Here is a 24,458-nt window from a genome sequence, read left to right as displayed (position 1 = left end):
TTGTAAAATTTTCTTCCTAGCAACATTTTCAGTACACTGTAGATAACAATATTCTGTGAACATTCTGTAAATGAAAATATCACTACACTAATGTCTACCAGTGGTAACACTTTAATAAATAAATACCAATTAAATAAGTTTTGTCTAGTGGAATTAATGCTTTAGTTCTTTTCAGTTTGAGTATAATCATCATAAATGCAATATTCCCATTTGTGTTCAGATGAGAAAAACGTCAATGTCTACAATCACAGCGATGTCCATGGGCTTTTCTGTGAGAACCTAATTAAGTGCAAATTACGTTTTGATTTTCAGCTTGTGGAAGTATTTGATGTATTGTTACACTAAGTTAAAAGCAGGCCTGCTTTTGTACTATAATAATAATTGTCTTTTCTGTCAAATCAAATAAAAAGGGTGGAATAAAAGAAAAGTTAAAAGGCATGCAAATCCTACCTGTTTAAGAGCTAGCTGTTACAGTTGTATGTCAGATGAGCTCATTCCAGTTGATCAGTTAAACACTTTTAAATATTATTATGCAAGTAATGTTATTAAACTACCTTAGATTTGCCTATTCATTCACAAATACAATTAAAGATAGGGCAACCAAGCAAAATGAGTTGTTGGTGAATAAAAAGCTTTGTTCCATATATATAGATCGTTTTGGAGGAGTTCCAGAGTTTGTAGCGAACTTAAAATTCCTTAATTGGTACCCAGAGATTTCCACAAGGATGAGAAGTTCCACTATTACTTGCAGTGAAGTCACGCCATCAGTATTTTACTAAAAGATCCCCCTCTCTCTAAAAGTTTCAACATTGATGGTTTTTTAAATACAAAATAAATGTCCATATTTTTTCAAATAAAGGAATGTTGTTTTGTTGCGAATCAACAACAACAAAAGCAGTGACCTGATACACAATGTTTTTTGCTCATGTTGTTAACAATTTTTCAGAGCTTGGGTATCTTGAAAATAAAGGTAATGTATGCAAAAAAGCAAATAATTTGATTAGAAAAGCATCAAAATATTTTACTAAAAGATGAACAAAAATGTTTCAGTGTTAAGGGTTTTTTAATGAAATAAATGTCCATATTTTTTAATAAATCAATCTTGTTTTGTTGCAATTCATCAACAACAAAAGCAGTGACATAATATACACTGTTTTTGCTAATACATGATGCTTCTTGAAACCTCTTGAGGAGCAGCAGGGAGGGCGAATCCGACATTTTGTCCAAACGTCATTTGGTTTAATTAATACTTTCTGCACTCAGCGGATCCGGTGTCGTCAGCGCCTGGTAAAAAAAAAACGACGCGGTCGTCGGGGGATCGTCCAATCGTCATTTGGTTTAATTAATACCTTCTGCGCGTCGATCCCAGCGTCGTCAGCGTTCGGTAAAAAAGCGCGACGACCGCGTCGATGTCATCGCCCTCCCTGCTGCTAAGTGGCTACTTACAATTTAACCGAATATTTGGTCAAGTCCGATACGATATCGTGTCCGAGGATCATGTAAATTTATCGTTACAAATCCATGTGGGGTCGACTGAGCATGACTAAAAAAGTTTCGAAAAACATTAAAGTCCATGTCACCGCCGCACCATGTCTGCCAAATATTTCGTAGCGTGTGTGTATCAACACCGTTGAATACAGCAAGAATATTACAGTTATCTCTGATTACTTTTGGAATCTGAGTGTATCGTTGAGTGATATATATCACGTCAGTGTTTTTATGCCTGCCTCTGGAAAATATCCTAGCTGGGTTTTTTTGATTGTCTAACATAACATCATCGTACACGACTAGATTGTTAACATCGCCATCAATATCATCAATACCTGGTGCATCATTGATATCTGTAATAAACTCAATAACATTTTTTTCAGCGATCGCTGATGCATTCTCGTTGAAATCTTTCAACACCTCGTAGCATCGTTGATCATCTACGCTAGGGGCGATTAAATACAACTTATCCCACTTCATCTATCTCATTATTAAATTAAGTAACAATTGCGTCTTGCCGGATCCGGATGGTCCGATGATAATCATCCGGATCGAGTTTGGTAACGCTGCAACATGCTTAACTGGTTCTCTTGTTTTAGTCGCCGAAAAATCAATTATATTCATATCTCTATACATAAATTATGGATCTATATTGTGTGAAGTGTAGAGTGCGTACTGGCACAAATGATATGACAACCGTTACAACAAGAAACAACAGATCGGCGCTTACTGGTAAGTGTGTACAATGCGGTATAAAGAAATTTAGATTTATTTCTATTAGACCCGGAGATGTTTTAAAAAAAAGCGAGGAGGTGACATCGCAGCCAAGTTATCAAAACTCCCCGGAACCCCGTGGGCAAAGTATCCAGGAGAAAAACACCTCCCAGGATATAGCTACTGTGGCCCGGGAACACGATTAGATATCAGACTCGATGATCAAAATCAGCCCAAACCCGGTGAGTATCCAATAAACGCTATCGATAAGGCGTGTCATGCTCATGATGTTCCTTACTACAAAAGTAGCGATCTGCAACAGGGTCATATCGCGGACGTAAAATTAATTCACGCGTTAAATGCTATTCCTGATAAATCCTTCAAGGAAAAATTGGCTTCATGGTTGGTAAAATCGGCTATGAAAGGTAAATTAATGATTGGAAGCGGAGCTTCTCGCGCTGGTAATTGAAAACGCTAGCGTTTATAATAACAACATGGAATCCATCTATTATTCTCCGAGAGGATACTGGAAGGGGAAGGCCGCAATTGGTAAGCTTGCAAGCGCTGCAAAAGTAACGAGGGCCACCGCGGCTAATTGGTTATCCAGACAGGCTATATGGCAAATTTATCTACCACCGCCTAAACAAATCAACTTTTCGCGCTTTGATGTCAGCGTACCCAATGAAGTTCATCAGGCTGATATACTATTTCTGCCGCATGACAACGGTTACAAATACGCGCTAACCGTAGTTGATGTTGCGAGTCGATACAAACAAGCGGAGCCGTTAAAAACAAAGTCGGCAACTGAAGTAGCCGATGCGTTTGAGCGGATTTATCGAAGAGGTCCTCTGCGCTGGCCAAATCTATTACAAGTTGATCCTGGTAGTGAATTTCGCGGCGCTGTTTTATCAACGCTGAAACATCATAGCGTCGCGATACGACGAGGTCATACTGCGCTACATCGTGATCAGGCAATTGTTGAACGGTTCAATCGGACTCTTGCTGAACGGTTATTTGGGTATCAATACGCGAAGGAATTCATCCAAGAAAAACGATCTCGTGAATGGGTCAAAAGGTTGCCAGGCGTAATTGCCGCGTTAAATAACGAGATTACCCGAGCAATCAACATGAAGCCCAGCGACGCGATTAAATACGAGTATATACCCGGAAGATCAAAAATAGATAGCGTTTCCAAGCCGATTCTCGGCGATGTCACTGTTAGATATCTATATGAACCAGGAGAGCTTGAAGGCGGTAAAAAAAGAGCTACTGATCCTATCTGGAGTGTTACCACGCATAACATATCAACGATAACACGATCAACTGATAGACCACCGATCTATAGACTGGATTCAACTGCCCCACAGCGGGGGTTTACACGCGAGCAACTACAAGTGATACCTGACGATACTCAATTACCCCCGCGTGGTCTTAACTAGCGCTGTTGCGTCTATTGCACTCAAGACAGGTCAACCTCACATTGGTTTTGACATGACTGAGACTGTTATCGATCCTGTCCACGGTAAATTGGCGAGCGTCTTTATCCGAATAACGCCAACACATTACACAATTACAACTCGCGCAGTGATTATTCTGTTGTTGTCGTAACGCAATTATTAATTCGGCATCAATATCAAAACGCCGCTGTCTTTTTTTATCCTGTTGGCGGTAACCCGAGAGTTTTCTATCAATGACGCTTGCATCGATGATGTCGTTGTCGTTGGTGACTCCGTCAACAACAATTCTTCGAAGCTGATTTATCCTTCGTACTCGGGACACTGCAAGATAGACTAGATTTGACCATTCGATGCGATTATCAACCATCCAAACAATTGTGTCCGTGATGGTTAGTCCCTGCGAGGAATGTATTGTTGTTGCGTATCCTAGCGTCCACGGGGATTTATCAGCACGTAGCGCGTCCTCAACGACGCTGATATCAACGAGCACGATATCATTCAGCACGAGAATTTGTTTTTTTGTCCCTGACGCTGTCGGGCCCGGGATTTCAACTTCAATGTTCTGCCGCCGTGTATCCGCGGGTCTATAACATAACGGCACTGGACGCGTAGGAAACTTTTCCTTAGGCAACGTAAACAACTTCCGCTGAAGTGTGTCTCTGACTATCTTTCTGCTCGCTACAATCAAATCGTTTGGTCTCCATGTTTCCCAGAATTCATTTAACGGCGTTTCCGGAATCACCTCGCGGATTATTTCACACTGAATTCTATCCGGCTGTAATCTGATTAATTTTTTAACCTCGCGCAGTTGTTCATCAAGTGCTCGGTAATCAGTATCGGTTTCTTCATAATAGTCCACAAAACCCTTTAACCAATCATGTGGACCCTCGCCGACAAATGGTGGTGGTTGGCCATGATCCCCACACATGATTACCGCTGTATTCGCGAGCAGCAACCAATCAAGAAACATTTTAAGGTTAGAACAGGAACTCTCTGCACTAAAATCAAAGAGTCTACACAGTGTTCAAATGGATAAACCAGGTGCCAAAAAAGTGTGCCAGAAAACCCAGACAACGCAATACACAAACATGTCAGAGGACCAGAAAGCATGTCAGGGCACTCAGACCATACCAAAACCAGCTATTAGAAAAAAATCATTATGCACACAAACAGATGCAACCACACCAATTAAACAAGATGAGTCTCTTCTACAGGTATTAGATGGGCAGAGCCAAAAGTTAACTAAAGCACATGCTGTAAACACTGACCATCATGTGTCTCATTCGACATCAAATCCAGGTACTGAAGAAACTGTTCTAAAGACAACCTCCAATTATCCACAACAAGGAGCTAAATTAAATACAAATACTAAATACAGCAGTCACCAAACTCTCAGTCAGTCTAGTCATGGAAATCAAGAAGTTCAAACAATGCATCTGAACCCCCCACTGGTCAAAATCAACAACATAGTTAACGACAGATCTCTTCTCATAGGATCATCAATAATCAAAGGAGTAAGAACAAGAGGGTTATATAAAACTGACGTAAAAACTCATAGAGGTGCTACTATTAACACTATTACAGAAAAAATATTGGAAATGGATATGTCACCATATCATACTGTAATTCTTCTCATTGGTGGCAATAATTACAGTAATGGCCAATCTTTGAAGGGCATTGAGGATGATTATGAAAGTTTGCTGTATGCCATCAGGTCCAAAAACGCAGAGTGTAAAATAATCATCTCAGGTCTACCGCCAAGAAGGGATGCACTTATGACTCAACTAAATGACACCCTAAGTATGTTGTGTGAAAATTTCCAAATACTCTTTGTTCCGCAATACTGGACCTTCTTCAAAGACAATCGAGTGAACCAACAATTGTACCAGCGAGACCAAATCCACTTGTCCAACAGAGGTACTGCCATGCTCCTTAGGAATATAGACCAGTACATAAGACTTATAAAAGGGGTTAGGCATGAGTCAGACAACTGCTTGTATTGTGGAGAGCACGGTCATGTAACACAGCGGTGTCTGCATGGAAAACAGATTCGCTGCCATCTTTGTAATGAACTAGGACATAAGCAAAAGTTGTGCACATACCAATAGGTAGAAGGCTATGATGTACAGGCCTATGCAACACATATCCAGCAACAAAATGCATTAGAATATGTGTACACTTTTCAATGTAATAATTATAATTCTATAAACAGGTTTCAGGCACTATCTGATTTGTGTACAAAGTGCAACTTGTTAACATGTAAACAACTGTGTGATACTGTTCAAGTTACTTCTCCCTCTGAGGCCCCCCAAGTGTCTAATATGTCAATGTCTTCTTGTATGTATGTAAATCAGTCTCATATTGAACATTCTCAAAAATCCACTACATGTGGTCATGGTACAACAGATGGATCTTGTATGTTATCTTCTTCATATGTTTATGTAAATAATCAAGGCAATGTAAAGAAATCTGTCAAGTCTAAAAACAATATATGGCATACTACCTTGTCTGAAGATCAATCCTCTGATCAAAATTGTCATGTATTTGGCCTCCTCAAAAGAGGTCTGCAAGTAATCAACCTAAATATTCAACACATCCTCCCTAAACTGAATGAGATAAAGTTAATATTACAGCAAACTAGATCAGTCAATATTCTAGGTCTATGTGAAACCTTTCTTTCCGATGATACTGATGATTTGGCTCTCCAAATACAGGGGTTCAACTTTGAAAGAAAAGATAGGGAATCCATGGGGGGTGGGGGTATTCTTCTCTATGTAGACAGTTCCATTAGTTATAACAGACGTGTTGATCTAGAGACTATTGGGGTAGAGAGCATCTGGATCGAAGTAACCCTTGCCCAATCAAAGCCAATACTCTTATGTTCGGTTTACAGGCCACCTAGTTCCACAGCTGATTGGATTGATAGATTTGAGGTTCAAATTCAAAAAGCATTACTTAAGGAAGATTTAGAAATTATCATATTAGGTGATTTTAACATTGACTATATGAAAACTCCACCATTAACATGGAAAAGTAGCTTTGAAACTTACAACTTTACTCAATTAATTAACACCCCAACTAGAGTAACGGATAAAAGTGCTACTATCATTGATCATGTCTATACTAATAAACCTGAAAACGTAAGTGAAATTAAGGTACCAGTGTATGCACTGAGTGACCACTACCCAGTCTGTATAACTAGACATGTTCCGAAATCATCTAAAAATGGCCAACACATTGAAATTCAATACAGGGACTTCAAACAGTTTGATGAGGAAATGTTCTTAAATGATTTAGTTTGCAAACCTTTCCAATCAGTCTGCACTATAGCTGATGTCAACACTGCCTTGGACAAATGGTATCAGATGTTCAATGCAGCCTTAGACAAGCATGCCCCAATTAAAACAAAAAGGGTTAAACACCAAATTACACCCAAGTGGATTACCCCTGAGATCAATGAGGCTAGGCACCTAAGAGATAATTTCCACAAGAAAAAAGACATGAAAAGCTATAGAAAGTGGAGAAATAAAACTAAGTACCTGATAGATAAGGCAAAAGAGAACTACTATAAACAGGCTATTAATGAAAGTAAGAGTACCAAAACATTGGGGAAGCATCTAAAAGAGCTGAACCCACGCAAGAACAGTTGCCTTCCCCCTAGACTTAAGCAAAATGATGATATAGCAACATCTGTACAAGACATTGTGGAAATGTTCAACAATTTCTTCATAAGCATCTCCAGTAAGAGTATTCAGAACCAGACTAATATCCCAATTGAACTTGATGCTCTTCTATTATTTATAAAAGCTAAAATTCCTGATGAAAATTATTTTTCAATAGCTAATGTTAGTGAAGGTGATGTTTTTGATATGCTAATTAAGGTTAATATTAATAAATCCTCTGGATTGGATGGTATTGGTCCACGAATTCTTAAAATTGCTGCACCAGTAATAACAAAGTCACTAACGCATATCATAAATTTAAGTATAATGAGTGGTAATTTTCCAGAAACACTGAAATGTGCAAAGGTTACACCTATCTTTAAGAAAGGAGAAAAGGAGGATCCAGGAAATTACAGACCAATATCAATTCTACCTGTATTGTCAAAACTATTTGAAAAGCATGTAGCCATTCAGGTCTATAAATTTTTCGAAACATACTCTCTATTTCATAAAGCTCAATCAGGATTTAGAAAGTACCACTCGTGCCAAACAGAACTTACCAAATTAATTGATCTTTGGCTGAAGGAAATGGATAATGGACATATGACTGGGATTGTTTTCCTTGACTTCAAGAAAGCCTTTGATCTTGTTGATCATGAAATTCTGCTGCAAAAGTTGAACTGTTACAGATTTGACAATCCTTCTTTAAACTGGTTTAGATCATACCTAAACCAAAGGTCTCAACAAGTAAGCATTGGCAATATTAGCTCTCAAACTCGCACTATTCATTCAGGAGTCCCTCAAGGCTCAGTTTTGGGCCCTCTCCTCTTCCTTATCTATATCAATGATCTACCATTAAATAATGAATCCACAAACACAGATTTGTTTGCAGATGATGCAACTTTGTATACATCTAGTTCTGATACTGAAGTTATCCAAATGAAATTAAACTCAGACCTTATCAGAGTCCAAAACTGGGCACAACAAAATAGGATGGTAATTAATGAAGGTAAAACAAAATGTATGATTTTGGGGACATCACAAAAGCTACACAAGTCAGGGAACCCAAAACTGTCTCTTGCAATAAATAATCATCCATTAGAAAATGTCAAACATGAAAGGCTTGTAGGTGTGTCTGTAGATAATAATTTATTATGGAATGACCATATTGATAAGCTTTGTAAAACACTGTCATCCAAAATTGCCCTTCTCAGCAGAATCAAGAAATATTTACCTATGGAAACTCGCAATCTATACTACAAGTCATATATTCTTCCAACAATGGATTATTGTTCTAATGTATGGGGAAACTGTGCCAAATCTGAGCTTGACAGGATTTATAAACTTCAGAAACGAGCAGCACGTGTAATTTTAGATGCATCTGTTGATCATCCCTCAAAAGCATTATTTACAGAACTCAAATGGCTCACAATATATGACAGGATAGATTTTCACAAGGCAGTTCTTTTATATAAATGTCTACATGGAACTGCACCAGAGTATCTTCAAGACTTATTCAGGCCTTTTTCAGCACAATACCAGTTGAGATCAATATCACATGGAAACATTCTAATACCAAAACCAAGAACAGAGCAATTTAAAAAGAGTTTTCAATACTCTGGTACAGTTCTGTGGAATAAGCTTCCACTACATGTAAAATCTGCTGAAAATATTAGAATATTTAAGAAAAGATATCATGAGCATGTATGTGTTTCTAACAGATAATGGAATTTAGTATTTTAATACTAAACATGTTAAAATAAACAGTAATTATTGCCATCTTCATATAATGTGCATTGTTATACTCTCCTTAAGAGGGCCTCAAGGGAGAATAGTCCTTGACTAATGAGTCACCCTCTATAAATAAAGCATTATTATTATTATTATTATTATTATTTGTAAAACATCTAACGAAACAGTACATATTTCGTCCCAGATGATAACCTCAGGAATAAATTTTTCACCCATTCGATCAGGAGTCCACTCACCACCGCTGTATCGAAAAAAGCTGTGATAAGTAACGGCATCAACATTTCGTTGTTTTATCTCTCGCGCTAGTCTATGGGTCGGTGTAAGCACGATTATACTTGCCCGTGTTCGAAATAGTTCAATTGCCCGAGTCGTCTTTCCTGACCCGCCACAGCCGCTTAAATAAACTGTTTTGTGTCTACAAATTGGATCAGAACACGGTGGTGCATTAGACCATTCTGATAGATTATCACCGCGTAAGTAGTTGTTCTCAACGGTGACATCTGCTGACGGGGAATAATCGCGTCGTATTTCATTTTTAATTCTCCATGTACCCCAACTCTCGTCCGGACTAGTAAACTCGGCTATGTTTCCCTTATACTTTACGTCTATATAAAATGAATCAACGACTACTCTAACCGCGGTGTCGGGGAATCTATTTATCATCGAGAATAAATTGATAGCGGCATAACCCAGCATAGACGCCCTCAAATGTGGATATGCCGGGCTGTCTCCATCGCTGTAAGTAACAACTGTACCCAACTTTGTTCCATTGGACAAGAAAGCTGTTTTGCAGTTCACGTATCTATTTTTCGCCACTGCGTCCTTGATTACGAAATCATATTCTGCGTCATCTATAATCAGCCGTGAGCAATATCGTTTGTAGTCGCAGTATTTTCCACCTTGTGTGAACTTACCGATTATTCTTCTACCGAGATCTTTTGCCTCGCGGTTTCGTTGGTTGAATATCCTCCTGGACCATTCGATGATATATTCCTCGTCGGCATCAATCTGTTTTCTGGACTCGTCAATTATGCTATCTAGACGCTCCGGTTCTGGTAACCAGACTTCAGTCTGCGCCCGGTATGATATAATCGCGTCACTGACAATCAACAATACAAGCATTTTACAATCAATCATATACCGTAGCAGCGCTATTGGCAACCACTTCTTTTCAGACATGTGTCTACCGATCCAAATATAACAACAGCGATGAAGTCCTGCCTCGAACTCAAATGATACTACGCGAGCGAATCCGGTTAAATCAAAATCAGGCAGTGGTCCATTAATAGCAACACGAGTCATTTCATGTCTGGGGTGTCCAAATCGTTTGAAATACTCAGCGGCGGATCCATACCCGAGAAAACTCGCTGGATAACAGGCAACCATATCAACGGAAATCATAGCGTCGCGGCTGTATTCAGTGTTCCATAGTCCACCGTGATAGTATTCCAAACAACTGGATTGTACATCCGGTAGAAATTCCTTGCGTGTTGGACTCCACGCATTTTTCCTTGCTGCAACATGAGCCGCAACCGATGGAATCGTAAAACAATTTGTTAGCAGTTGTTCATCATGCTCTCCAAATTCTATGGCGGTTTTTTTCATCTTGTTGTGAAACGCTTCAGTGCGATATAATTCACCGTTTGGTCTTACAAACTGATCAAAGGTATCCGCATCGTTTTCAGCGCTGCGAAGTAACCACACTGACACAGGGTCGTCTTTACGCAAACAAGCAATAGCATCAAATAGTTTCCTCTCCGCGAGAAAACCATCCTTGGAGAATTGTTCTCCCAGGAATTCTTCAGGTATATACTTTACTGTTCTATCCCGTGGAAATATTGTGACCGCGGACGTCCATGCGTGTTCGTTATGATCAATAATTTTGATTGGGGCTCCATTTGATTTATACTTCGATTCGTATAATACTTCACCGGTTATCGTTGTAACGGTTATTGGAAATCTCAGCGACGTTTCTAATCTCGCTATGTCGCTGATGGTTGCTCCACGCTCGCGCACTGTCTTCTCCCACTGGTTGATTTTGCTGCGTCGTAAATCAGTCAATTTGTTTCCTCGACACGCATTTGTAAAATGCTCTATTATTCGTTATGCTACACAATTTATCACCGTTGACTGTTTCATCGGCGCTAGTTTTCCGATATCAGGTTTCTTATTTAACGGGTATATTCCATAAACAACTGCTGTTTCAGGATACGCTCGTTCATAGTATGGTCTGTCAATTCCAGTTAACAACCCCGGCTTGGAGTCGCGGCTAACAATAACTGTTTTCTTGTCGCTGAGAACTGGTTCAAATTTATCACGTATGATCCAATTACCTGATTCCACCCGGACAATGAATTTTACTCGGAAGAAATACTTTTTACCGTCAAGTTGTGATATTATCGTTGCTGCGCGGTTGTCGTTCATGGTAGCATCAACAACACCATCAATTCGAAATGTTGACCAACTATGAGATGCACCATCATGCTTGAATTCATTGATACAATCGCGTATTTTACTCAACAGGGTTCTATCGTTTATTAACGCTTTTGGTGCGTCCTTGAGGACTCTATCGAGATTAAACCTAATATTTTTCCAGGGCTTAATTGCTGCTAATCTCTCGAACTCATCCATATAATTAAAACAAGTATTTAAATAAAAGAATATAGTATAATGAATCACTGCAAATGGTTGATGATTGGGTCGACAACCCCGTGCAATAAATCATATAGAGGTGAATTCTGCGGGTATCATTTACAAAGCGTTCGTAATGGTTCTCTTGGCCCCCTCCCCTGCTTGGTTTGTCGCGTTGGTGTAAGAGGAAAATCGCAGTTGTGTATCAATTGTGGCGGAAAGCGATACAGAGAGTTAAAACGTTATTACGACAAGCGAATTAAAAACGCCGTCATTGACCCCACCGCCGACTTCGTCATCAAAACTCCTCAGGACTACATTGAAAGGTTTATAATTAAACCAAATAATGAATTAGACAAGTAGTATTATTATACAAATGGACCAAGAGTTCAGACCTCACCCTGTGCTCGTTAATTACGAGGCATCTCGCGACAGTGTTGTTAGAAATTGTAGACTAAATAAACCAGTTGGATGGAAAAATAATCAGGGGTATTTGATGTTTGGTGCCGGAAAGAAGAAGTATTATGTTCATAGGGTGGTATTTGAAGTATTCAACGGATTAATCGAGAATGGGCTTGTGATTGATCATATTAATAATAATAAGACTGATAATTCTCTTATAAACTTGCAAGCTATCTCGCAAAGTCAAAATACCAAAAAAGGCGAAACTGGTAAATACTCAAAGAAAGCAAAACCCGTAAAGTCATTTGATACAACAACTCACGAGGAAAAAATATTTCAGTCGATGAATGAGGCAGGAAAATATTTCGACATTTGTATCGCCTCAATACGATTTGTTGCAGAAGGAATACAGAATTCAGCGATCTCAAAAAAAAACGGACGCAAAATTCGATTTTCATATGTAACAGAATCCTCCGATTATATCAGCGAGTGACAAGGTCACCGGCGCCTATGGCGCTGACGAAGTCGCCATGACAATAAATTGTCTGTTCCGGAAGAAAACGAATTATCCTACGGTTCAATCGAATGTTAACACACTGCGCAGAGTTCATTTTTTTTTATATTAGAAATAAGGATGTTTTATAAGAATATGAATATCGAAGACATCAATAATATATTAGCCGAGATTTCAAAATTAAAAAATCAAGGAATTGAATTATCTGATAGTCTCGACAGCGAAAAAATATTATCCGATTATGAGATTATTAACGAACAATCGAAACGGGGGCGTTTTACCCTGGCCCGCGAGTACTTTTTTATAAAACGATTACAACATGCGATTAATGAGAGCCTGTACCACAATGACGTAAATGCATTCATTGGACTATTTACTGCCGTTGAAATAATACGAAAAAAACTTGGATGTGTTTATGAACGACGCCGGGAGATTTCTAGTAAGATCAAAAACATTAGAAGGATTATAGACGAAAACTCCGTGGAGCCCCCGATGGTATACATATCCCCCCCCGCCACACTCGGCGGGAAATTAGAAATTGCGGAGCAATTGCAATAATGGTAGGCGAATCACTTACTACTCGGCTAGCCAGAGAGCGGCTAGCGGCGCTTAAAAAGTTCATACCGTTACGAGACAGGGTCCGAGAACAACTTCAAACGCGGCAGCAACTACAAACTGATTTTACTGTTGGAAGTGAACAACTCTTTGCTCCGATAACGAGTGCAACCAAGGATGTGAAAACAGCGATATACGGGGATATTCCTGACGAAGAAAGAAAGAAAAAGGCGCCACTGCTTGGCGTACTTGAAAAGATAGCGGCTCGGACCGAACAAACAAAAAGGTCTTTAGAAACACTTCCTGCTACAACACGGAGGCCACCACCACTCGCTGTAACCGAACCACAAGAACCTTATGTTACAATGGCCGATGAAGAAGAACTAGGTGCTACTGCAAGAGAACCAGAAGAAGAAATACCGGAAGAAATACCGAAGAAATACAGAAAGGGGGGAATATACCCCGTAATGTACTTAAAAAGTCCGCAATAGATAAAATTAGAGGCCTCAGCAGGGAAGAATTAATTGATTTTGTTATTACAACATCACCTAAGAGCCTTCGAGATGAGCATATCAATGAAGGTTACAAGAAAAAAATAACCTCGACGGAGAACTGGACAAGAATGGTGTATTTAGCGAGTATACATGAGAATGCGATACCACGTGGTGGTGGTCCCGATTACAAAGCATTCCTCGATGAGGTTAAAAAAAGGGCAAAACTAAAAAAAGGAGAAGGATACTCTGTTGGTAAAGAATCCTACGGCGTTACCTGTCCTGGTAGTGTTCTCAGTGATATATCACGGCTGGAAGTACTAATCGGAGGAAAACGAGCCGGAAATAACTCTCCGGAAATAATCAATGAGGCCGCTGATATTTGCAAGCGGTTATTTGCAGGCGGTATCATGGACATTAATGCATGTCGAACGCTCATGAACGAGTTAGTGGATGATTAAAAAAATTATAAAATTGTCGTTTTTGTTAATTTTTGTTAATTTTTGTTAACTTTTGGTCGTTTTTGGTCGTTTTTTGGTCGTTTTTTGGTCGTTTTTTTGTCGTTTTTGGTTGGTTTTTACGGGTGAAAACCCCAGGAAATCATTTAGAGAAAATCGATATTTTTTACCAAAAACCGGCAAAAACCAACCAAAAACGACCAAAAATTGACAAGAAACGACAAAAATTGACAAAAATTGACAAAAAACGCGGATTTTTACCGCCAATGAAAACCCCAGGAAATCATTTAGAGAAAATCGATGTTTTTGACAAAATTTATGATTCGGTGGTGGGAAGGGGGGGTGATCAATCACTAATTGGAAAACTGGTGTTTTTATAATAAAGATGATCATACATTACAACCATGATAAACCAGTACTCATCTACGTGGTAAACTCGCGATTGCCTGTTTACCGCGCGTACTATGGAGATGGTCTCGGTAGCACCATTGCGGGGTTATTTACAAGAATGGCTCCAAAAGTGGCGCCGTTAGCCAAACAATTAGGAATGAAGGCTATTGATGTTATTCGTGATAAGGGAATCAGCGCTATTGGAGATGTTGCCGGAAAGGCGTTTTCTGCAGCAAAGGACAAACTAATGTCGTTGGTGAGAAAAAGAAAACAGAAACCACCGGTGATGCCATCAACGACAGTGATGCCTGCGAATGTCAGTAAAGTAATAAATAACGCCGTGGAAGAAAAACTAGCATCGCTGGCGGCTCAGCCATCCGCCGATGCGGCAACCAACGCGCTCATGAACGCGATAACGGGGAGTGGTCTTAAACAAAATTCGAAGAATTTACGACGAAAACGACGTTGATGAATTGCAATTGAAAACATCAACATGATAAATAATAAAAATGTTTGCGCAAACCGCTGATCCCGCGTTTGATATGGATGCCCCAGTGCGCAGGGATGATTCTGTCCGCGATTATCAATTTTATTCCTATCAACCACCGCAAGCCGACCTACGATCGCGAATTGAACTTCAAGTCCAAGATACCAGTAAATACTTTTTGCCGTGTGAAGCGTTTATCGAAATTGAGGGAGAACTCGTGACAAATGTTGCCGCTAATACACCGTACGCAGATGACGATCGTGTTCGAGTTGGTTTTGTCAACAACGGTATCATGGCGTTATTTGAGAGTGCCAGATATCTTATTGACGGGTGAGAAATTGAATCAATAGAACGCGAGGTTGATGTTGCAACAACGATAATTGGGTTAGCGAGATACTGGGATGATTATACAAAATCGGCGGGCCCATCTATGATGTTCGCAAAGGACGCCACTGATAATGCTGATCATCTTCAGTACATTAACGTGCTGACACCACAAGATACTTCAGTTGCTAATCAAGCTGAAGCAGCTAACCCAGACCGCAGGGCAAGACCAGGCGCTGATTTCAATATTATAAAAAGTGCTAACAATAATTACAATCTAGGATTCGCAGCACGAGTAGGGATGTTGAAAAGACCACGCCGACAGTTTTCATGCGCGATTCCACTCCATCACATATTCGGATTTTGTAGAAATGTCAGAAAAGTTATCTATGGGGCTAAGCATACAATCGCGCTAACGCGAAGGGGCGATGATAACAATGCAATATGGCGTGCTGCTGGCGTCGATAACGGTAAAGTCGTTTTAACTAAAATGGCATTGTGGATGCCGGTGTTGACTCCATCAGTTACCACGGAAGCACGATTGTTATCATTTATGGAACAAGGGGGAAAATCGTTGAGTTGGCTAGCGGTAACAACTGATGCTAAAGAGGATAATGTCGCCGATACATTTACATGGCACTTGGCATCAAAACAGGGTGTTTCAGCCCCGCGTCATATATTCATAGCGCTACAGAATAGGGGACGATTGGGTAATCAAGAACGCAGCCATATGATATTTGATCAATTAGGAGTCAGGGATGTTTCGCTGAGAATAAACGGACAACAGGAACCATCCGAGGATATACAGCTTAATTACGGCGACAACCATATTGCACGTGTGTATCATCGATTGCTGTCATATATAGGTCGTGATCAAAACGTCGACACTGGTTTGCAAATATCACAACTTGATTTTAAAAACCTGTATCCGATTTATTATTTTTCGTTGGAATATCTTGATTTAACGAGACAATCCGTCGTTGATATACACTTCCGAGCTCGTATAGCCCCGGGTGGTGCTGATTATAGAGCGGTTGCTGTCATTCTCAGCGATAAATCAATGCTGCTAGAAGGCGTTGGTGGACGAATGAGAATCGTTGATGCACCAGTGGAAAACATGTAATTGAAAACACAAACGCGTTTACAATAAAATGTCGTATAGTGTTGTCAGTGTAGAGTTGACTGATGGTCAAGTCAAGAAATTACGATCAAAGTCGGCTAAACAATGCGGAACCACAATAACGCTGAAGCTGTCGCAGATGGCGGGTGGTAATCATAAGATATCGTTGACGGCGCGTCAAATAAAACATTTCAATGATGCGATGAAGAATAAAAAGGGCGTTCAAATAGATTTTTCGGCCGCAGCGATTAAAAACATGGAAAAGACCGCTGGGATATTTCCGCTGTTAGCTGCGATTCCAGCGTTGATTGCCGCGGCCGCACCAACAGTGGCTAAGGCGGCGGCGTTAGGAGCCGTTGGTACCGCGGCGGGAATAGCATTGAAGAAAGCAGCCGGGAAAGGCTATAAAAAAAAAAAACGATCCGTGGCCGGAAGGGGTCTAAGACTACCGGGAACCCCGTATTCATGGTACTCGGGGAAGGGTCTAAGACTACCGGGGACCGTTTATTAACGCAAGAGTCTATGGTTCCGTTATTCAATTTTGATTTAATAGATGCCGCAGACGCGTTAGCGATAAAAAACTTCAGAGGTGTTTTTATGAGGGATCAATTACCAACAAAACCAAGGAATATTGAAACCGGTATAATTAACCTCGATGGGTCCTCCGGAGCGGGAACTCATTGGGTTGCGTACGCGATTGATCCGCGTGCGATCGTCTATTTTGATTCATACGGGTTAGCCCCGCCGAACGAGTTCATGCGGTATATCCGGGCGTGTTCAGCCCCGGTTTTTTATTCCACGCTGCCAACACAGCGATTAAGTGACCCACCGATATGTGGCCGTGAGGTATTGAACGTACTCGCGGCGATTTCATCATCGCGGAGACCACCTCATGTGGTTGTAAACGAATACACTAGTGGGGTCGTAGAGGCCCGGCGGGTTAATTAAAAACACCGTTTTTTTTACAATAATAATGATTGATATCTGGGGACGACCGGTTTCGGCGCTGAAAAAATCAACGGAAACGCCCGCCACCGATGACATAAAAAAACTAATCGAGGATGAAATCGCTGAGACGTTGAACCTAACAAGTGTTGACCCAGGTGAAATAGTTGTATTTCAAGACCGCCAGGGTAAATTGAAATCCAGTAATGTGTCGCTGGATGACGTTTTAACACGACAGCGTGATGCCGCCGAGAACGCTATCGCGTTGTATACCAGCGACGGACGACTCAAACCGGGTGAACATCTGTCGACGGTGACGGATAGGGTAACATTAGTCCAAAACGGTTTTATAAGGTTAGATAGATCGGTGACCGAACTTGACACGCAGGTGAAAAAATCTGTCACCGATATACAACTCACTACCGCTAGTTTTTTTTGGGACCCCGACGGTAACCGAACCGAATCTTGCAACAATAAAAAATACTATTTCGGAGTTTACAACGCTGTCGGGCCAATTTTACACGTTACGAAAAAATGTTAACAGGATCGATGACAACTTTGATAAATTCTTTGGTAAAAAAATACCAAGCTGGATGAGATTACAACAACTATAAATGATATCACTGCGTATGAACAGAAAATAAAAACAATCAAAACTGATGTTGCAGCGAACAAGATTATGTAGACGCGAATGGACAGGAAATAGGAACGATCAAAATGTTGCAGCGAACAAAAAAGTATAGACGCGTATGGAGGGGAAATAAAAACAATCAAAACTGATGTTGCAGCGAACAAAAAAAGTATAGACGCGTATGGAGGGGAAATAAAAACAATCAAAACTGATGTTGCAGCGAACAAAAAAAGTATAGACGCGTATGGAGGGGAAATAGGAACGATCAAAACTGATGTTGCAGCGAACAAAAAAAGTATAGACGGGAATACATATGAAATAGGAACGATCAAAACTGATGTTGCAGCGAACAAGGGGAATATAGACGCGTATGGAGAGGAAATAGAAACGATCAAAACTGATGTTGAAGCGAACAAAAGGAATATAGACGCGTATGGAGGGGAAATAAAAACAATCAAAACTGGTGTTGAAGCGGAAAAATTAAATGTTATATCGATCAGAGGAAATATAGACGCGCATGGACAGGAAATAAAAACAATCAAAACTGATGTTGCAGCAAACAAAAGGAATATAGACTCGCATGCAGGGGGAATAAGAATAATCAAACTTGATGTTGAAACGAACAAAGGAAGGGTAAACGCGCATACACAGGAAATAGGAGCGATCAGAATTGATGTTATGACGAGCAAAAGGAATATAGACGAACATACACAGGAAATAGGAACGATCAAACTTGATGTTGAAGCGAACAGAAAAAGTATAAACGCGTATGGAGGGGAAATAGAAACGATCAAAACTGATGTTGAAGCGAACAAAAAAAATGTAGATGCGTATTGGCGGGGAATAGGAATAATCAAAACTGATGTTGCAGCGAACAAAAAAAGTATAGACGGGAATACATATGAAATAGGAACAATCAAACTTGATGTTGCAGCGAACAAAAAAAGTATGACCGAGAATACACGGGAAATAGGAACGATCAAAACTGATGTTGCAGTGATTAAAGACAGACTACCTAGAATGACGGAGCAACTCGAAAAAATAAAAACCCCTCATGAAAACGCCATCAACGCAGTATACACAATTCGGCATGGATCATTCGATTGGACTCCTACGAATAATACAGTAAATATCACCGCAACTGTTAAGGGCATTTATCGATTGACATTGATTTCAGCGATGCAGTTCAGTATATCATCGTCGAGTTCATCCGGGTTTAACAATACAATATCAACAATCATTGACAAGGATGCAACCGAACGATTTATAATTAAAGCCGTTGATAGCGGTCTATTTAGGACAAACATTACATGGTATGTGGAATTTGTAGTGGATCTAAGTGAGTAATTGAAGACACTAGTTCTTTTAAATAAAAATGACCACCAAGGCAATTGAATTAGAGGTATCACCGACGTCACATCAATATCGATTCGATACCGCAAAAGAATTCTCCGCGAGCTTAAAAACGCTTTCCGAACAATACCGCGCAAAAATAAAAAAATACCGTCGTAAAATAACCGCCATCGACGTGGCCATGTACTCGGTGTCTGGTATAGTAGCCGGTACCGGTGTCATTTTATCCACGGTGACCATGATAGCCCCGATCGCCGTTCCAATCGCTATCTCCGCGGCGACAACAATTGCTGGAGTCGCCAACGCAATCACTAGAAAGATATCATCGTGTTCTCAGAAAAAACTCAACGAGTATACAGTAAAACATCAAATAGTATCCGACGCGTACTCGAAATTATCCGGGTTGATCTCGTTGTCGATTGATAATTCGTTCATATCCGATGTTGAATTCTCCGCGATGGTCCAGTTGTATGGCTCCGCGATGTCAAAAATCGAAAATTTTCAACTGGAAGCCGGAAACCACGTCGCTGAAACCACTTCAATGGGCTTAAAACAAGATTCGGTGTTGAAATTAAACACTAAAAACAGCGAATAATAATAATGTCGCTGAACCCCGAAGGGTTTCAATTACTTCAACGGATCGCGGAAAACACCACTCCGGTACAAACAAGTATGATATCGATAACATCAACGAAACCCGAATTCAGTGTAAACTTCCCATCACCGGTTCCAGTGAAGGAAATAGCGCTGGCAAAATTGCGAATATATCACAGTTGGCCTAATATCCGAGCGGACGCATTTAACGGACAACAACCTAATAACTCGCTGGTTTTTGCATGGACAAATAAACCCAATGGGACCCCAGACTGGAAGGAGGTTACAATACCAACTGGGTCATACCAAATAGAACAAATCAATAAAGAATTTCAACGCAGGATAAAATCGATTACCACAAAGGAATCAAAAATAGCTATTACGGTTCATGAACTGACGTTATCATCGACGATTGAAATAAGCACACCGGGGTATATGGTTGATATTTATAACAGTTCAATAAGAACCATACTAGGATGGCCCAAGAATCCACCTCATGAAATCCCCGCGGACTTGCACACGAATGCGCAATCGTATCACGAGATTAATCCCAGTTATCAAAATGATTTGTCTATTATAAAAAGCGCGTTATCACCCAGCAGGTTTATATTTCAAAACAGGAATACCATGCAATGGTATTTTCCGTATAAGCAAACTCCTGAATCGTCCGCCGTGGTCACAGTTGGTTTAAATGATATCACTGGTGCTTTTACCAAAATTAATCATAATTACCAATCACAACTAGAACAGCTACGGAAAACAAAAACACGAAAACACATTGAGGTGTTAAATCAACTTATATCAGACATGGAATATATCAATGAACGAATCGTTAAAACAATATCTGCTAACAGCGATGATAATAAACAAAAATTCCTAACTGAGTATAATATCACAGAAGCCAATTTACCCGATTTCAAGTTTCCAGGATACAACGCACCAGAACTAAGAAAATCTCTTAATGATTTTCTCGCCCCATCAACTATCCTCAGACACGATAACGGAGAGGATGGTAGGCATATTGCTCCATACAAAGTAAATATCGCATCGGTGATAGCAATCAATCTAGTGTGTGATGTTATCGAAGGGAGTTACCAGGTGGATACCAAGCAATCAAATCAGGCTCAACAGGGGTATATCCTTTATTCATTTTCACCAACAGCCCCTCCGGGATTTTTAATCGTTGAGAGTCCGATTAATCCGGTCTATATGCGATGCCATAATCGGTTTTTAACGAGAATTAATTTTAGACTTACCGATCAGTCAAATAACCTAATTGATCTACAAGAGGAGGAGTTAGTGATCACTCTGTTTATAAGATCATTGTAACTCTTAGCAGCAGGGAGGGCGATGACATCGACGCGGTCGTCGCGCTTTTTTACCGGACGCTGACGACGCTGGGATCGACGCGCAGAAGGTATTAATTAAACCAAATGACGATTGGACGATCCCCCGACGACCGCGTCGTTTTTTTTTACCAGGCGCTGACGACACCGGATCCGCTGAGTGCAGAAAGTATTAATTAAACCAAATGACGTTTGGACAAAATGTCGGATTCGCCCTCCCTGCTTGAGGTAATTTTGTTAACGATCTTTCAGAGGATGGTTATCTTGAAAAAAAGGTAATTTATGGAAATAAAAGTGAAGAACTTGATTGGGAAAAGCTATTTATTGACAATTATTTTCAATGTGGTTTTAAACTGAGTATTCGGCCATTAGAAAGCACCATTACACACTCCCCACCAGTTTGTCTCAATGCCTTTTGGGCATAGCATCCCTTTCTCACTTCTTTTAAGATCCCTCTGTTACTTGTGGTCTTTTAGTGAGGTTTCTGTTCTTGGACCCTGTTGTGTGCAGGTATAACAAGGGATGAGGTTACTCTTGAATTTTGGTTTCAAAGAGTTTATTCCTCAAAGCCTATGTTGATCTATTCTGTGTTGGTAAGAATAGTTTGTGTTTCAGATATATTTAGCTCTTAAGGTCTATTCTTTGTTGGTAAGAATAGTTTGTGTTTCAAATATATTTAGCTCTTAAGGTCTATTCTGTGTTGGTAAGAATAGTTTGTGTTTCAGATATATTTAGCTCTTAAGGTCTATGCTGAAAGGACAGTCAAGATCTGCAAATTGACATAACTCAATTTTTTATTCTAAGAGGAAATTATTAGAGTGCTTACCTCCCTTTAAATAGTTTGACATGTGTAGTATGTAGTTCTTGATAAGAATTTTTTCAATAGAAAATATGTGGTAAAGGAAATTGCTTAGATATTTTTCTCAGAATATATTTTGAACTTTTTTATCAACTTGGTTAAGATAAAATAAAAGTCTTCAGCTCCTTTTAATTAAGATAATCCTTTTAATTCAGATAATCCATTTAGCTAAGATTATGTACATTTAGAAGGATACTGGTATTTGCATATAATCATGCAAAGGAAGCATTGTTTCCAATATCTTGCAAATTATGTTCATCCCTTTGATCCTGTTGTAGTATTACCGTAACTCCACAAGTCATTTGTATTATCATTAATTTGATTCTGTTGTAGTATTACCGTAACTCCACAAGACATTTGTATTATCATTAATTTCATTTTGACATCTTATTTCATATCATGTGCATTCATTTCAGTTCATTCAGTATTTGTTGGTGCCATTTTGCTGGTGTGTCTTATTTGTCAGCAATGTCCCTTCATTATTAGCATTTGTTGGTCCAGCTGTTGACTTTGCAAGCACCTAAGACAGGTGTCTCAAACACTCTGCCTGTGTTCCGATGTGGCTCATGGAGTTATTTCTTGTGACATTGACACCTGGAATCTGTTAAATAATTAATAATGCACGTATTTTCTTTAGTGATGTTGCTCTCAGGCCAATGTACTAGTCCTCGTGTGACCTTGATTTGAATCGGACCCTCCTGATCAAAGAGATTTTGAGTGAACCTTACCCAAGAAGATCCCATGAGTTGGCAATGTCTCACACCCTGGCTGGTTATCTACCTTAGGGTCAAAGTCATAAGAATATAAAATAATAATAAAGCAGAGAGATGTCAATATCTATAGTAAGCAGTTTTTTTGACATATTGTAAATTTATTCATCAGGATTTCAGAGGGAAGTATTCTCTTGCTGAGAAAATACAATGTAAAGAAGAGTTTTCAAACAATTCCCCGCTTCAGGCCTGCTCATTACCCCCTTGAGCTGTATGACATTGACATTAATATCAACAGCCATCATCCTGCCACGGAGATTACCATCTTGGATCCTGATGTGGTCCCAGATGACCTGACTCTACCTGATGTGCAATATAATTTTCTCTCCAGGAAGTCAATAAGGTACAAATTCAGTCTGTTAATCTTGAAAGGTAAACCTGTGTGCATTTGCATTGATTTTAAATGAATGGGAATTCTTGTTGGCTTTTGGTCAGCTGCTTAAATTCATTGTTGACATGCACAGATATACTATGTCATCACATCTGTGTACAGCTGTATATTAATTGGGTGTATGTCCTTCATCAAGTCTGTCAAAATCCAAATGTTTCTGGGGTGAGGTAGTGTGTTACTGCAGCTAGATGCTTTAGATAGAATAAACTTGTAAAATTGAATAAAATTCAGAATTTGGTGATCAGATAATCTTCATGATATGTCAGCCTTGTAATAACAGAAAGGGGAATGTTGTTTTTCTGCCATCTGGCCATGCTTTTCCTAAATTCATGTATGCAAAGGCACAAAACAGCTATTTAAAAATTGAGTTATGAAATTTTACCAACTTTATCATAGTGACAAATAGGTTACCTGTTTAGATTTGAAAGCCATCATATTGATTGTTTTTTCAATTTTCCCTTGTTTTTCTTAATTAGACTTTTTTAGGACAAGATTGTTGTTAACTTGATTTAAAAAAAATCACTGGCCGGACAAATGAAATTTGGTGTGCATGTTTGTATGCATATAGTGATGACCTAATCAGACTTTTATATCACAAAGGCAGTTTTTTTTCTTTCACTTTTTTTTCTTCTTCTGAATATTTCAATTATTATACTATTTGGTCTGCAGTGGGAACATGCTAATGCTACATGTATTTTAAAACAAATTTTGTCAGTTACTGTTGCAGTTATTTGCAGAGTGATTTTAAATTCATTTATCATTCACTTTGCAAAATTAGGAATGCTTGTTTTGAATATAAAGAGTTGTTTTAAGATAAAAAGTTTTTATTTCAGTTTTTTACCTGACAATTTTGTGTGTGATGTCATTGGAATCATCACATATATAGGAAGGTATGAGAGGGAGCCCATTCAGAGTAAGTTCATTGTTAAACCACATATTTCTAAAAAATTTAAACATAAAATTGAAGTTCATTCTCCAAATTTTCATACTTGCAGCACATGTTTGACAACAAAATGTTGTAAGCAAGAAGAGCAAACAAACAAATGAAAAAATTTGTGTGTTCTTGGATTCAGTTCTTATTGTGAGTGTTATTAGAATTTGAACTTGAATTTGATTTCTGTACT

The 24,458-nt window shown here is 39.4% G+C and overlaps 1 protein-coding gene across 1 annotated transcript in view; it reads left to right on the top strand.

Moving 5' to 3' along the window:
• Positions 1-24,458, top strand: part of LOC149808536 (RPA-related protein RADX-like) — a 119,971-nt gene that overhangs the window by 57,921 nt on the left and 37,592 nt on the right. The window contains exons 7-8 of the mRNA XM_089978719.1: positions 23,056-23,286; positions 24,168-24,247. Coding sequence (XP_089834845.1) covers positions 23,056-23,286; positions 24,168-24,247 — 311 coding nt within the window. The remainder of the gene's footprint in view (positions 1-23,055; positions 23,287-24,167; positions 24,248-24,458) is intronic.

Source organism: Sinohyriopsis cumingii, chromosome 1 (genome assembly GCF_028554795.1).
Source record: "Sinohyriopsis cumingii isolate HCF-2022 chromosome 1, ASM2855479v2, whole genome shotgun sequence".
Classification (NCBI taxonomy): domain Eukaryota; kingdom Metazoa; phylum Mollusca; class Bivalvia; order Unionida; family Unionidae; genus Sinohyriopsis; species Sinohyriopsis cumingii.
The sequence above is the reverse complement of the archived record's forward strand: the minus strand, read 5'-3'. Positions and strand labels throughout refer to the sequence as shown.